Genomic DNA, 15,229 nt, shown 5'->3' on the forward strand with positions numbered 1-15,229 from the left:
CTGATGCCAAAGATTAGGAACATTCTTGATAATGAATTAACTCTTAAAGGGCACTGATCCATTCATTAATATTGTTTTTTCAGATTATAGCTAGGTTATTATAATTGAGGTTATAGCTAGTTAACTAAATGGTAGACTATCAAGCTGAAAAATATTACTGATTTAGAATTTAAATTCCTAAAGTATAATGGTCATATGATTTATATATTCTGTATAATATGGTAAAAATAAAAATAATGTACCATGTAAGTAGTATAAGAACAGTCTTAGAATACTTTAGTATTCACAAAAGTTGAAAAAACAGTATTATTTTGAATTATTGTCCAAATACAAAGTCAAATATTTAATATTTATTTAGGCAAGCTTATATTCAATGTCAGCAACACTCATCAAATACCTGGTGAGCAAACTTCTTGAAGTTTGTAACTGAAATACCTTTGGAATTATTTTAATTCTGAAATGTTTATTGTAAAGAGTTTTTATTGTAAAGAGTTTAATGTAGCAAACAGCAAAAAGTTCATAAACTTCACAAATATCTAAGCACAAACAAAGCCAGGTTTCAGGATCTAGCCTCAACAGTTAGTTCATTATAATAAAATTATTAAGTATTTGCTTAAATTTGTATGGCAATGTGTTATCAGCACATATTTAATTGGTTGCCTCATTTATTATATCATTGTGTTACATATCAAAGTTACATATACATGAAATTTTAACTTCACATAAGAACAATCACAATGCAATAGTCTGCCAATACTTTTCATTTAACATTTTTACTGAGGAAAATAAACACACTAAATATAGTTTAAAACACAAAAGACTCAGGTCAATTGTTTACAAGTATAAATTTGTATCCATGCCTTATTTTTTTGAATTTTATTTTATTTATTTTTGTATATAGCAGGTTCTTATTAGTTATCCATTTTATACATATTAATGTATATATGTCAATCCCAATCTCCCAATTCATCACACCACCACCACACCCACCCCCCACCGCTTCCCCTCCTTGGTGTCCATACGTTTGTTCTCTATATCTGTGTCTCTATTTCTGCCCTACAAACTGGTTTATCTGTACCATTTTTCTAGGTTCCACATACATGCGTTAATATACGATATTTGTTTTTCTCTTTCTGACTTACTTCACTCTGTATGACAGTCTCTAGATTCATCCACGTCTCTACAAATGACCCAATTTCGTTCCTTTTTATGGCTGAGTAATATTCCATTGTATATATGTACCACATCTTCTTTATCCATTCGTCTGTCAATGGGCATTTAGGTTGCTTCCATGACCTGGCTATTGTAAATAGTGCAGCAATGAACATTGGGGTGCATGTGTCTTTTTGAATTATGGTTTTCTCTGGGTATATGCCCAGGTGTGGGATTGCTGGGTCATATGGTAATTCTGTTTTTAGTTTTTTAAGGAACCTCCATACTGTTCTCCATAGTGGCTGTATCAATTTACATCCCCACCAACAGTGCAAAAGTGTTCCCTTTTCTCCACACCCTCTCCATTATCCATGCCTTTTGATCTTAAAAAAATCTGATCTCAGTTCCAATTTTGTTTCAATCATAATATACATATGGAGATAAATAAGCCTACTTTGTTGTTGCTTCAAAGCTTTCCCTCTAAAAGGGTCCCTTTAAATCACTGCAGCTTACAAAACAATAGCTACTCAGTTGATTAAGTAACTAGAAGGAGAATTTACCTTAAGGACAGGGAACTCTAATTTCTGTTTACCATTATTCACAATATAAAAACCTAGGGAAAGTAGTACGTTCTTTAATAAACAAGCAATTGTTTTAACTTCACGGGGATCAGTTCCACCCTCCTATAGAAGGCAGAGATTTCCTTTTCTTTTTGGTAGTTTCTATTTTAATGTGATTTAAATGTATAAAATTATAATTTCTAAAAGCTTTTTATTAAAGTATCTACTGAGTAAAGGAAGGTGCACAGTTTTTTTTCCTAAACACTGAGGCTCAATTCTACATGGTATGAATACCTACCTGCAATTTAGAGTGAAGGTAAGAAATAAGGGTGATTGTCAAGAAAAAAAAAAAAAAAAGTGTCATTTTCCTTTGTCTACTCCTGAAATACAAATAGTTTTTGGCAAGATAAGCCCCATGGAGAATCAAGATAAGTTCCATGGAGAATCATGATAGTTACCTGTTTCTAACAGAACTCGCACAACATCTACCTTTCCAAACAAAGCTGCTTCGTGAAGTGCGCTCCCTTTTTCTGTCTGGAAAAAAAAAAAAAAAGAAGGAAAAAGAAGCACAGTTGCATTAGGAATGCTTAGGTTAAAAAATTCTGTCATTTTATGTATTCATACGTATTCTCTGTAATCTTAGCACTCTGACAGAAAGGTAGTGTGAAATAAAAAAGAGATTCTAGAAACAAAACCCAAAAGCTTGAATTTGTGAAACACCTCTGCTTCTGTGTAGCCATTTGACCTTGTTATGTTGGTAAGCCACTCACCTTCTCTTAGTTCTCAAATATAAAGTAAGAGTACTAATGCCTACCTCACGAGGCTTTTGTGAATATCCAATAAGTTCACTCAGTTCAGCATGCATTAATACCAACTCTATACCAAGAATAGTTGAGGGATGTTCTGAGGTATGGAAATATGACCCTGGCCCTTGTATATTTACATTCTATCTGAGGAAACAGATGTACAAATAAATATTAATGGTAAATGAAATCTAAACAATTTAACGTGGCTTACAAAACCTGGACAATCTTCTCCTTGCTTTCCTTTCCATATTCTCTCTTGCCCATCCCAACTCTCCCCAGACCTTCTACCATATTTATGCTCCAAGCATACTAAACTTTTTTCTATTAGTGTCATTCTCTGTGTTCTTCTGTAAGGATCTCAAAAGCTGGTCTGGCAGGATCTAACTCCTAGCCCTCTTTATCTCGCCATCACCTATACCACCAGCTCTCAGTCTTCAGCATGAATCAGTTCTGGGTGCCACCGTGAGAAGTTCTGATTCAGTAGCCTGGGATGAGGCCCACAAATTTCCATTTCTAACAAGTTCCCAAGTAATAATAAGGGTCTAGGGAGTACAACTGAGAACCACAGACCTACACTACATGTCAAATCTTCATTTTAATATAATTTCACTCAGGAAGATACTGCTTGCCCCTAAAGTCCAGCACTTTTCCTGTGTGTTCCACATCAATCTAATCTTCCTCATCATAGCACTTATAGTACTACATTATAATGTTATGTGATTATCTATTCCCTTTAATAAACTGTAAGTTTAGTAGAAATGTAGACCACATCTATTTTTTTCATCATGGTATCACCAATGCCTAGAAAAAAGTACCTCAAAAATGTAGACATTTAAGAATTATTTTGAGGGCAAAATGTAGAAGGAGGTAGGAACATAACATAGAAGACAAGAATTTGTGAGTATTGAAGGAAGAGATTGGTTTCTGCCTTGAGGAAGATCAAGGAAGATTTCAAAGAGGAAGCTTTTTCAGCTATACATTTAAAAAATTTTTTTTCCTCTCAAAAATTTAAAAATGTCTACCAGGTCCTTAGTATGTGCACATGTCTCTGTGTGTTAAACTGAATAGTGTCATTATGGCAACTTTGTCCTCTTGTACTAAAGTAATCTCTAGTATGGGATTTTCAGCTCAATACAAAAAAGAAATATCACTATAAAATAATATATAATGTAAAAATGTTTTTAATTAATAAAATCTTATTGTATAATTAACCCAGTAAAAAATGGTTTATAAATGCATTGTTGAGGAGGCTTGAGGACCACTGAAGATCTATCAACGTGATCTGAATTTATTGCCAAAAAGGCATAACTGAAATGCACTTGATTTATAATTTTCTGGGTATGATATGTATAGACACTAATAAAAATGGAAATAAAATAATTTATAAATATATATAGTACTATATGGAAGGAAATGAAACTGTAGAAACTTATGCAGCTCCTTAAAACAATGTTTCAATGTGTGGCATAAAAAGTTAATATTTTTCCACTCCCTAAAAAATATCCCTTGAAATAATCTAATTCTTCTCACTCTCATTCTATGTCTTTCAACCAACTTTCTTACTACTAATTTGAATTCCTTCAAATTTTCACAAAAGTTTGGACTTAGTGTTAGAAAAACCCTTCCTGGAATAGCACACCTTAAAATTCTGAAAAACTAAACAATATTTTAAATATAGAGATGAAAAGGAAAATGGAATTCCTCAGAGCCTGGGGAAGGGAATGAGGGACAGAAGGTATGAATCCAGGCATTGAGCACTGGAAGAAGAATTTGTTCAAGGAAATCTACCAATCCCTGATAGATTTAACCAAGGTGGGACTGGGCTTAACCAAGGTGGGACTGGGAGGGGCGCAGGAGCCAAAGTCTGAAGCCCAAGCAAGCTGAGAGGATAGATCAAGGACTCCTACAAAAATTAAAACCCCCAAAGAACAACAGCCTCAGTAAAAAAAAAATAAAATAAAAATTAAAAACTTGTTACAAAAATCTGTTGCAGAGAGGGAAAGTAAGGTTTTAGCTCTAAACAGATTAGAATGACAGAAATAAATCCCACTGCTCTAAGAATTCCTAACCACAATTCTGTCCTCACAAGGGTTTGAGGCCAAAGCTAACACAATCTCTGTGCCCCTCAGAGCCAAAAATGTAGAATAAAGTGATTTGGGTTCGTAGTACCAGAGGTAGACATAAATGCTTAGCAGAAGCAGATATAAATCCTCTCTGAAAAAATACACTTTAGGGGCTTCCCTGGTGGTGCAGTGGTTGAGAATCTGCCTGTCAATGCAGGGGACACAGATTTGAGACCTGGTCTGGGAGGATCCCACATGCCGCGGAGCGACTAGGCCCGTGAGCCACAATTGCTGAGCCTGCGCGTCTGGAGCCTGTGCTCCGCAACAAGAGAGGCCGCGATAGTAAGAGGTCCACGCACCGCGATGAAGAGTGGCCCCCAGTTGCCGCAACTAGAGAAAGCCCTAGCACAGAAACGAAGACCCAACACAGCCATAAATAAATAAATAAATAAAATTAAAAAAAAAAAAACACTTTAAACTCAGGCCTCCAAGAGTTCCAAGAGTTAAAGCTCTAAAAAACACAAATTCAAATTTAGAAACCACTGAACATGAAAGAAAATAAGCCACTATAAGTAAGAAATAGTAGAAACAAAAAAGAAGATAATGGACTTCCCTGGTGGTGCAGTAGTTAAGAATCCACCTGTACAGTACAGTCCAACTATACTTTTGTTTGTACTGTCCAACAGTACAGTCCAACTATACTTTCGGACTGTAAAAATTAGTCAATCTTTCCAAACCCATGGTTGATGTAATTAGCTTCTTTGGTAAGAGAATGTGAGAATTGTCAAAATGGAATGGATCGTTCTCATAAACTTAAGGGAAACAGTGGAACCAGGAACTATTTACTGCTATCCCAGTATTATCACAAATAGTATAAAATTTAAATAGGTCAAATTTATATACCTTTCCTTTTCAAAATATAGGTTAATTCCATAATATTTTGTAATTTATCATCCCCTACCTTGAGTCAGCACCTATTATTCTCATTCAAATTACTTACTACCATTCTGTTCACCTCAGCACTCTCCCCCAAATCCACAATCCATAATTGGCCAAACCTTGAAAAACTGTGTTCTCATGAAGTAATATTTAGTCTAAAACATTCTACGAGCAAGTGGAATGTATACAAAGAAATAACACTAGGACTTCCCTGGTGGAGCAGTAGTTAAGAATCTGCCTGCCAATCAATGTAGGGGACATGGGTTTGATCCCTGGTCTGGGAAGATCCCACATGCCGCGGAGCAACTAGATCCGTGCACCACAACTACTGACCCTGCACTCTAGAGCCCGCGAGCCACAACTTCTGAGCCCACATGCCACAACTACTGAAGCCCGCATGCCCTAGAGCCCACGTGACACAACTACTGAGCCTGCGTGCTGCAACTACTGAAGCCCGCGTGCCTAGAGCCCATGTTCCGCAACAAGAGAAGCCACTGCAATAAGAAGGCCGCACACTACAACGAAGAGTAGCCCCTGCTCACCGCAACTAGAGAAAGCCTGCACACAGCAACAAAGACCCAACACAGCCAAAATAAATAAATAAATAAAAAAGAAGGCAGTCTTATGAGAGAGCTGACACTGGCTGTGGATGCAGGAGCAAATGGGCCCATGGACCTCGGTGCCCCTAAAAAAAAAAAAAAAAAAAAAAGAAATAACACTAAAATAGGTGAACCCAAATTTGGGGCCTGCTTTTCCAATGGCTCAAATTTCTCCACTTCTTTAAAATTAATCATTTAAAATAAACATAGTTTCTGAATAGACAATTATGCAGTTGATAATATAGTAACACTTCAATATTTATCCAGTAAACACATATGAAGCACTCAAAATGTGTTAGCACCTTTCAGGGAAAAAACAAAAACAAAAACAAAAACCCAATCACAATTAGTGATGAAAACAGCTTAGTGAGAAGAAATGACATGATATATATCTTAATGCTGAATTGCTGATAAAAGCAAAAGAAATTCTCTCTCCGATTGGAAATGGCTATTAAAGGTAAGCCTCAGTAGCACCAAAACTGAGAAAAACAAATGGTAGGAAAAGGGGAGACGATATAGAAAAGAATGTTCCTTTTTTTTTTAATTTATGGATAGGCTGCTTTGACCTTGGGATTCTTTTTTTTAAATTTAATTTATTTAATTAATTTATTTTTTTTTGGCTGTGTTGGGTCTTTGTTTCTGTGCAAGGGCTTTCTCTAGTTGCGGCAAGCAGGGGCAACTCTTCATCATGGTGCGTGGGTCTCTCGTTATCGCGGCCTCTCTTGTTGTGGAGCACAGGCTCCAGACGCGCAGGCTCAGTAGGTGTGGCTCACGGGCCTAGTTGCTCCGCGGGATGCGGGATCTTCCCAGACCAGGGCTCGAACCCGTGTCCCCTGCATTGGCAGGCAGATTCTCAACCACTGCACCACCAGGGAAGCCCAAATGCTCCTATTTTTAAGCCCTGGGTTTTAGCTTCCTTTTTGGTTTGGCTGTATGTATTTCCCTGATACATGAAAGCTCAATTGTGCATTTAAAGAGATCTTTGTTATATTTTATCCAAAACCTCTAGATGTTTCAAAATGGCTTTTTGGGTTATGTATTCTAAGCGTGCCAAAATAGCAGACAGGAAGGGGATGTGAAGATGTCAGTTTGCCTGCACTGGTTCCCCCTTCCAAATTTAAAACTCTAACCATAGCCCTTCTGAAGCTTGCAAAAGAGAATGACCAGATAAAGGAAGACCAATTCTTTATTAAAGGAGAAATAAATAGAACAAATATATAAATTGGGATTGTGATGATGATCAGTAGAGAAAATAGCTGAGGTAGCAGGGGAAATAAAAACTATTGAGAAACAAGACCCACTACCAAAAGAAGTAACAACCAGTTAGTAAAGATAAACTTGATAGAGAAAAAAGAAGAAAAGCCAATGAGAATGGCATTTAACACAGAAGTAACAACCCCTGATGCCCTGGCTGGTACCAATTACCCCTGTAGGCATCTCTTGGGATGAAAGGTAAGAACTTAAAAGATAGGAACATCCTAGCCTGTGTAAATGAATAAATGATGTCTAAACAACTTGAGAAGCAACAGATCCTTTGTACCCTACATTAGCTAGACTATATCTAGAGTACTGAGTTCAAGTGTGGATACTAAACTTTCACAGAAACATCAACAGATTGGAATATGTCCAGAGAAGAGCATCCCAAAACAAGAATCTAGAAAAACATCATATGAAGAATAGCTGAAAGTTATAAGTAGGTTTAGACTGGGGGTGGAAATGGCATAAGAGAAACAGGATGTGTCTTCAAAAAACTCAGAAATACCATTTCTCCTCTTCTAAAGAAGATCTCTCCCTCTCCTCCTATTTAACTAGGGACTTCTGGCCAATGTCTTTACCTTTCCTATCTTCCTTCACTTCTGTCTCAGAGGAAGCATCCATTCCCCTCATTAAAGCTAATCCTCGTGCTTGCTTTGGCAGCACATATACTAAAATTGGAACGATACAGAGATTAGCATGGCCCCTGTGCAAGGATGACACACAAATTAATGAAGTGTTCCATATTTTTATTGTATAGCATAGGGAACTCTACTTATATGCACTGTGGTAACCTAAATGGGAGGGAAGTCCAAAAGGGAGGGGATATCTGTATGTGTATGGCTGATTCATTTTGTTGTGCAGTGGAGGCTAACACAACACTGTAAAGCAACCATACTCCAATAAATTTTTTTTTAAAAAAGCTAATCCGGGGGGTCTGGGCAAGATGGCGGAAGAGTAGGACGCGGAGATCACCTTCCTTCCCACAGATACATTAGAAATACATCTACACGTGGAACTGCTCCTACAGAACACCCACTGAACGTTGGCAGAAGACGTCAGACCTCCCAAAAGGCAAGAAATTCCCCAACGTACCTGGGTAGGGCAAAAGAAAAAAGAAAAAACAGAGACAAAAGAATAGGGATGGACCTGCATCTCTGGGAGGGAGCTGTGAAGGAGGAAAAGTTTCCACACATTAGGAAGCCCCATCACTAGCTGAGACGGGTGGTGGTGGGGAGGAAGCTTTGGAGCCACGGAGGAGAGTGCAGCAATAGCAGTGCAGAGGGCAAAGCAGAGAGATTCCCACACAAAGAATCGGTGCCAACCAGCACTCACCAGCCTAAGAGGCTTGTCTGCTCACACTCCAGGGTGGGTGGGAGCTGGGGGCTGAGGCTCGGGCTTCGGTCGGATCGCAAGGAGAGGACTGGGGTTGGCTGCGTGAACACAGCCTGAAGGGGTTAGCGCACCACAGCTAGCCGGGAGGGAGTCCGGGAAAAAGTCTGCAGCTGCCGAAGAGGCAAGAGACTTTTTCTTGCCTCTTTGTTTTGCGGTGCGCAAGGAGAGGGGATTCAGAGCGCTGCCTAAACGAGCTCCAGAGACGGGCGCGAGCCACGGCTATCAGCGCAGACCCCAGGGATGGGCATGAGACGCTAAGGCTGCTGCTGCCGCCACCAAGAAGCCTGTGTGCGAGCACAGGTCACTCTCCACACCTCCCCTCCCGGGAGCCTGTGCAGCCCGCCACGGCCAGGCTCCCGTGATCCGGGGACAACTTCCCCGGGAGAATGCAAGGCGCGCCTCAGGCTGCTGCAACGTCATGCTGGCCTCTGCCGCCACAGGCTCGCCCCGCATCCATACCCTTCCCTCTCGCCCGCCTGAGTGAGCCAGAGCCCCCGAAGCAGCTGCTCCTTTAACCCTGTCCTGTGTGAGCAAAGAACAGACGCCCTCAGGCGACCTACACGCAGAGGCGGGTCCAAATCCAAAGCTGAACCCGGGAGCTGTGTGAACAAAGAGGAGAAAGGGAAATCTCTCCCAGCAGCCTCAGAAGCAGCGGATTAAATCTCCACAGTCAACTTGATGTACCTGCATCGGTTGAATACCTGAACAGACAACGAATCATCCCAAATTCAGGAGTGGGACTTCGGGAGCAGGATATATTAATTTTTCCCCTTTTCCCTTTTTTGTGAGTGTATATGTGTATGCTTCTGGGTAAGATTTTTGTCTGTATAGCTTTGCTTTCACCATTTGTCCTAAGGTTCGGTCCGTCCGTTTTTTTTGTTTCTTTGTTTGTTTTTTTACTTAAAAAATTTTTTTTCTTAATAATATTTTCCTTATTTTCTATTTTTAAAAATTAAAAATATTTTTTTCTTAATAAGTTTTTTCATATTTTTTACTTTAAAAAATTAAAAAATTTTTTTCTTAATAAATTTTTTCTTAATAATTTTTTGCTTATTTTTAATTATAAAAAGTTAATAAATTTATTTTAAAAAATTAAAAGACTTTTCTTAATAAATTTTTTCTTAATAATTTTTTTCTTATTTTTTATTATAATAGCTTTATTTTATTTTATTTTATTTTATCCTCTTTCTTCCTTTCTTTCTTTCTATTTTTTCTCCCTTTTATTCTGAGCCGGGTGGATGAAAAGCTCTTGGTGCTCCAGCCAGGCATCAGGGCTGTGCCTCTGAGGTGGGAGAGCCAAGTTCAGGACACTGGTCCACAAGAGACCTCCCAGCTCCACGTAATACCAAACGGCGAAAATCTCTCAGAGATCTCCATCTCAACATCAAGACCCAGCTTCACTCAACGACCAGCAAGCTACAGTGGTGGACACCCTATGCCAAACAACTAGCAAGACAGGAGCACAGCCCCATCCATTAGCAGAGAGGCTGCCTAAAATCATAATAAGGCCATAGACACCCCAAAACACACCACCAGACGTGGAAGTACCCACCAGAAAGACAAGATCCAGCCTCATCCACCAGAACACAGGCACTAGTCCCCTCCACCAGGAAGCCTACACAACCCACTGAACCAACCTTAGCCACTGGGGACAGATACCAAAAACAACGGGAACTACGAAACTGCAGCCTGTGAAAAGGAGCCCCCAAACACAGTAAGATTACCAAAATGAGAAGACAGAAAAACACACAGCAGATGAAGGAGCAGGGTCAAAACACACCAGACCTAACAAATGAAGAGGAAATAGGCAGTCTACCTGAAGAAGAATTCAGAATGATAGTAAAGATGATCCAAAATCTTGGAAATAGAATAGACAAAATGCAAGAAACATTTAACAAGGATGTAGAAGAGCTAAAGAGGAACCAAGCAACGATGAAAAAACACAATAAATGAAATTAAAAATACTCTAGATGGGATCAATAGCAGAATAACTGAGGCAGAAGAACGGATAAGTGACCTGGAAGATAAAATAGTGGAAATAACTACTGCAGAGCAGAATAAAGAAAAAAGAATGAAGAGAACTGAGGACAGTCTCAGGGACCTCTGGGACAACATTAAACGCACCAACATTCGAATTATAGGGGTCCCAGAAGAAGAAGAGAAAAAGAGAGGGACTGAGAAAATATTTGAAGACATTATAGTTGAAAACTTCCCTAATGTGGGAAAGGGAATAGTTAATCAAGTCCTGGAAGCACAGAGAGTCCCATACAGGATAAATCCAAGGAGAAACACGCCAAGACAAATATTAATCAAATGATCAAAAATTAAATATAAAGAAAACATATTAAAAGCAGCAAGGGAAAAACAACAAATAACACACAAGGGAATCCCCATAAGGCTAACAGCTGATGTTTCAGCAGAAACTCTGCAAGCCAGAAGGGAGTGGCAGGATATACTTAAAGTGATGAAGGAGAAAAACCTACAACCAAGATTACTCTACCCAGCAAGGATCTCATTCAGATTCGATGGAGAAATTAAAACCTTTACAGACAAGCAAAAGCTGAGAGAGTTCAGCACCACCAAACCAGCTTTACAACAAATGCTAAAGGAACTTCTCTGAGCAAGAAACACAAGAGAAGGAAAACACCTACAATAACAAACCCAAAACATTTAAGAAAATGGGAATAGGAACATACATACCGATAACTACCTTAAATGTAAATGGATTAAATGCTCCAACCAAAAGACACAGACTGGCTGAATGGATACAAAAACAAGACCCATATATATGCTGTCTACAAGAGACCCACTTCAGACCTAGAGACACATACAGAAAAAAAGTGAGGGGATGGAAAAAGATATTCCATGCAAATGGAAATCAAAAGAAAGCTGGAGTAGCAATTCTCATATCAGACAAAATAGACTTTAAAATAAAGACTATTACAAGAGACAAAGAAGGACACTATATAATGATCAAGGGATCGATCCAAGAAAAGGTATAACAATTGTAAATATTTATGCACCCAACATAGGAGCACCTCAATACATAAGGCAAATACTAACAGCCATAAAAGGGGAAATCGACAGCAACACAATCATAGTAGGGGACTTTAACACCCCACTTTCACCAATGGACAGATCATCCAAAATGAAAATAAATAAGGAAACACAAGCTTTAAATGATACATTAAACAAGATGGACTTAATTAATATTTATAGGACATTCCACCCAAAAACAACAGAATACACATTTTTCTCAAGTGCTCATGGAACATTCTCCAGGATAGATCATATCTTGGGTCACTAATCAAGCCTCGGTAAACTTAAGAAAATTGAAATCGTATCAAGTATCTTTTCCGACCACAATGCTATGAGACTAGATATCAATTACTGGAAAAGATCTGTAAAAAATACAAACACATGGAGGCTACACAATACACTACTTAATAACGAAGTGATCACTGAAGAAATCAAAGGGGAAATCAAAAAATACCTAGAAACAAATGACAATGGAGATACGACGACCCAAAACCTATGGGACGCAGCAAAAACAGTGCTAAGAGGGAAGTTTATAGCAATACAAGCCTACCTCAAGAAACAGGAAACATCTCGAATAAACAACCTAACCTTGCACCTAAAGCAATTAGAGAAAGAAGAACAAAAAAACCCCAAAGCCAGCAGAAGAAAAGAAATCATAAAGATTAGGTCAGAAATAAATGAAAAAGAAATGAAGGAAACAATAGCAAAAATCAATGAAACTAAAAGCTGGTTCTTTGAGAAGATAAACAAAATTGATAAACCATTAGCCAGACTCATCAAGAGAAAAAGGGAGAAGACTCAAATCAATAGAATTAGAAATGAAAAAGGAGAAGTAACCACTGACACTGCAGAAAAACAAAGATCATGAGAGATTACTACAAGCAACTCTATGCCAATAAAATGGACAACCTGGAAGAAATGGACAGATTCTTAGAAATGCACAAACTGCCGAGACTGAACCAGGAAGAAATAGAAAATATGAACAGACCAATCACAAGCACTGAAATTGAAACTGTGATTAAAAATCTTCCAACAAACAAAAGCCCAGGACCAGATGGCTTCACAGGTGAATTCTATCAAACATTTTGAGAAGAGCTAACACCTATCTTTCTCAAACTCTTCCAAAATATTGTAGAGGGAGGAACACTCCCCAACTCATTCTACGAGGCCACCATCACCCTGATACCAAAACCAGACAAAGATGTCACAAAGAAAGAAAACTACAGGCCAATATCACTGATGAACATAGATGCAAAAATCCTCAACAAAATACTAGCAAACAGAATCCAACAGCACATTAAAAGGATCATACACCATGATCAAGTGGGGTTTATCCCAGGAATGCAAGGATTCTTCAACATACGCAAATCAATCAATGTGATACACCATATTAACAAATTGAAGGAGAAAAACCATATGATCATCTCAATAGATGCAAAGAAAGCTTTCGACAAAATTCAACACCCATTTATGATAAAAGCCCTGCAGAAAGTAGGCATAGAGGGAACTTTCCTCAACATAATAAAGGCCATATATGACAAACCCTCAGCCAACATTGTCCTCAATGGTGAAAAACTGAAACCATTTCCACTAAGATCAGGAACAAGACAAGGTTGCCCACTCTCACCACTATTATTCAACATAGTTTTGGAAGTGTTAGCCACAGCAATCAGAGAAGACAAAGAAATAAAAGGAATCCAAATCGGAAAAGAAGAAGTAAAGCTGTCACTATTTGCAGATGACATGATACTATACATAGAGAATCCTAAAGATGCTAACAGAAAACTCCTAGAGCTAATCAATGAATTTGGTAAAGTAGCAGGATACAAAATTAATGCACAGAAATCTCTTGCATTTCTATACACTAACGATGAAAAATCTGAAAGTGAAATTAAGAAAACATTCCCGTTTACCATTGCAACAAAAAGAATAAAATATCTAGGAATAAACCTACCTAAGGAGACAAAAGACCTGTATGCAGAAAATTATAAGACACTGATGAAAGAAATTAAAGATGATACAAATAGATGGAGAGATATACCATGTTCCTGGATTGGAAGAATCAACATTGTGAAAATGACTGTACTACCCAAAGCAATCTACAGATTCAATGCAATCCCTATCAAACTACCACTGGCATTTTTCACAGAAGTAGAACAAAAAATTTCACAATTTGTATGGAAACACAAAAGACCCCGAATAGCCAAAGCAATCTTGAGAACGAAAAATGGAGCTGGGGGAATCAGGCTCCCTGACTTCAGACTATATTACAAAGCTTCAGTAATCAAGACAGTTTGGTACTGGCACAAAAACAGAAATATAGATCAATGGAACAGGATAGAAAGCCCAGAGATAAACCCACACATATATGGTCACCTTATCTTTGATAACGGAGGCAAGCATGTGGAGAAAAGACAGCCTCTTCAATAAGTGGTGCTGGGAAAATTGGACAGGTACATGTAAAAGTATGAAATTAGAACACTCCCTGACACCATGCACAAAAATAAACTCAAAATGGATTAAAGACCTAAGTGTAAGGGCAGACACTATCAAACTCTTAGAGGAAAACATAGGCAGAACACTCTATGACATACATCACAGCAAGATTCTTTTTGACCCAGCTCCCAGAGAAATGGAAATAAGAGCACACATAACAAATGGGACCTAATGAAACTTAAAAGCTTTTGCACAGCAAAGGAAACCATAAACAAGACCAAAAGACAACCATCAGAATGGGAGAAAATATTTGCAAATGAAGCAACTGACAAAGGATTAATCTCCAAGATTTACAAGCAGCTCATGCAGCTCAATAACAAAAAAACCAACAACCCAATCCAAAAATGGGCAGAAGACCTACATAAACATTTCTCCAAGGAAGATATACAGATGGCCTACAGACACATGAAAGAATGCTCAACATCATTAATCATTAGAGAAATGCAAATCAAAACTACAATGAGATATCATCTCGCACTGGTCAGAATGGCCATCATCAAAAAATCTAGAAACAATAAATGCTGGAGAGGGTGTGGAGAAAAGGGAACACTCTTGCAGTGTTGGTGGGAATGTAAATTGATACAGCCACTATGGAGAACAGTATGGAGGTTCCTTAAAAAACTACAAATAGAACTACCATATGACCCAGCAATCCCACTACTGGGCATATACCCTGAGAAAACCATAATTCAAAAAGAGTCATGTACCAAAATGTTCATTGCAGCTCTATTTACAATAGCCAGGACATGGAAGCAACCTAAGTGTCCATCATCAGATGAATGGATAAAGAAGATGTGGCACATATATACAATGGAATATTACTCAGCCATAAAAAGAAATGAAATGGAGGTATTTGTAGTGAGGTGGATGGAGTTAGAGTCTGTCATACAGAGTGAAGTAAGTCAGAAAGAGAAAAACAAATACAG

General features: G+C 38.3%; 1 protein-coding gene and 1 non-coding gene across 6 annotated transcripts in view; one reads left to right on the forward strand and one right to left on the reverse strand.

Annotated features, from left to right (window-relative positions):
* Nucleotides 1-15,229, reverse strand: part of ANKS1B (ankyrin repeat and sterile alpha motif domain containing 1B) — a 1,169,527-nt gene that overhangs the window by 955,436 nt on the left and 198,862 nt on the right. For all 5 annotated transcript variants that reach the window (XM_068562021.1, XM_068562020.1, XM_068562019.1 and 2 more), the window contains exon 5: nucleotides 2,171-2,246. In XM_068562021.1, the coding sequence (XP_068418122.1) occupies nucleotides 2,171-2,246 (76 nt within the window). The remainder of the gene's footprint in view (nucleotides 1-2,170; nucleotides 2,247-15,229) is intronic.
* LOC137776036 (U6 spliceosomal RNA) lies at nucleotides 8,021-8,124 on the forward strand. Its single transcript, XR_011076158.1, has one exon. It is a non-coding gene; the product is annotated as a U6 spliceosomal RNA (small nuclear RNA).

The sequence above is a fragment of the Eschrichtius robustus genome, chromosome 13, assembly GCF_028021215.1.
Source record: "Eschrichtius robustus isolate mEscRob2 chromosome 13, mEscRob2.pri, whole genome shotgun sequence".
Lineage (NCBI taxonomy): Eukaryota > Metazoa > Chordata > Mammalia > Artiodactyla > Eschrichtiidae > Eschrichtius > Eschrichtius robustus.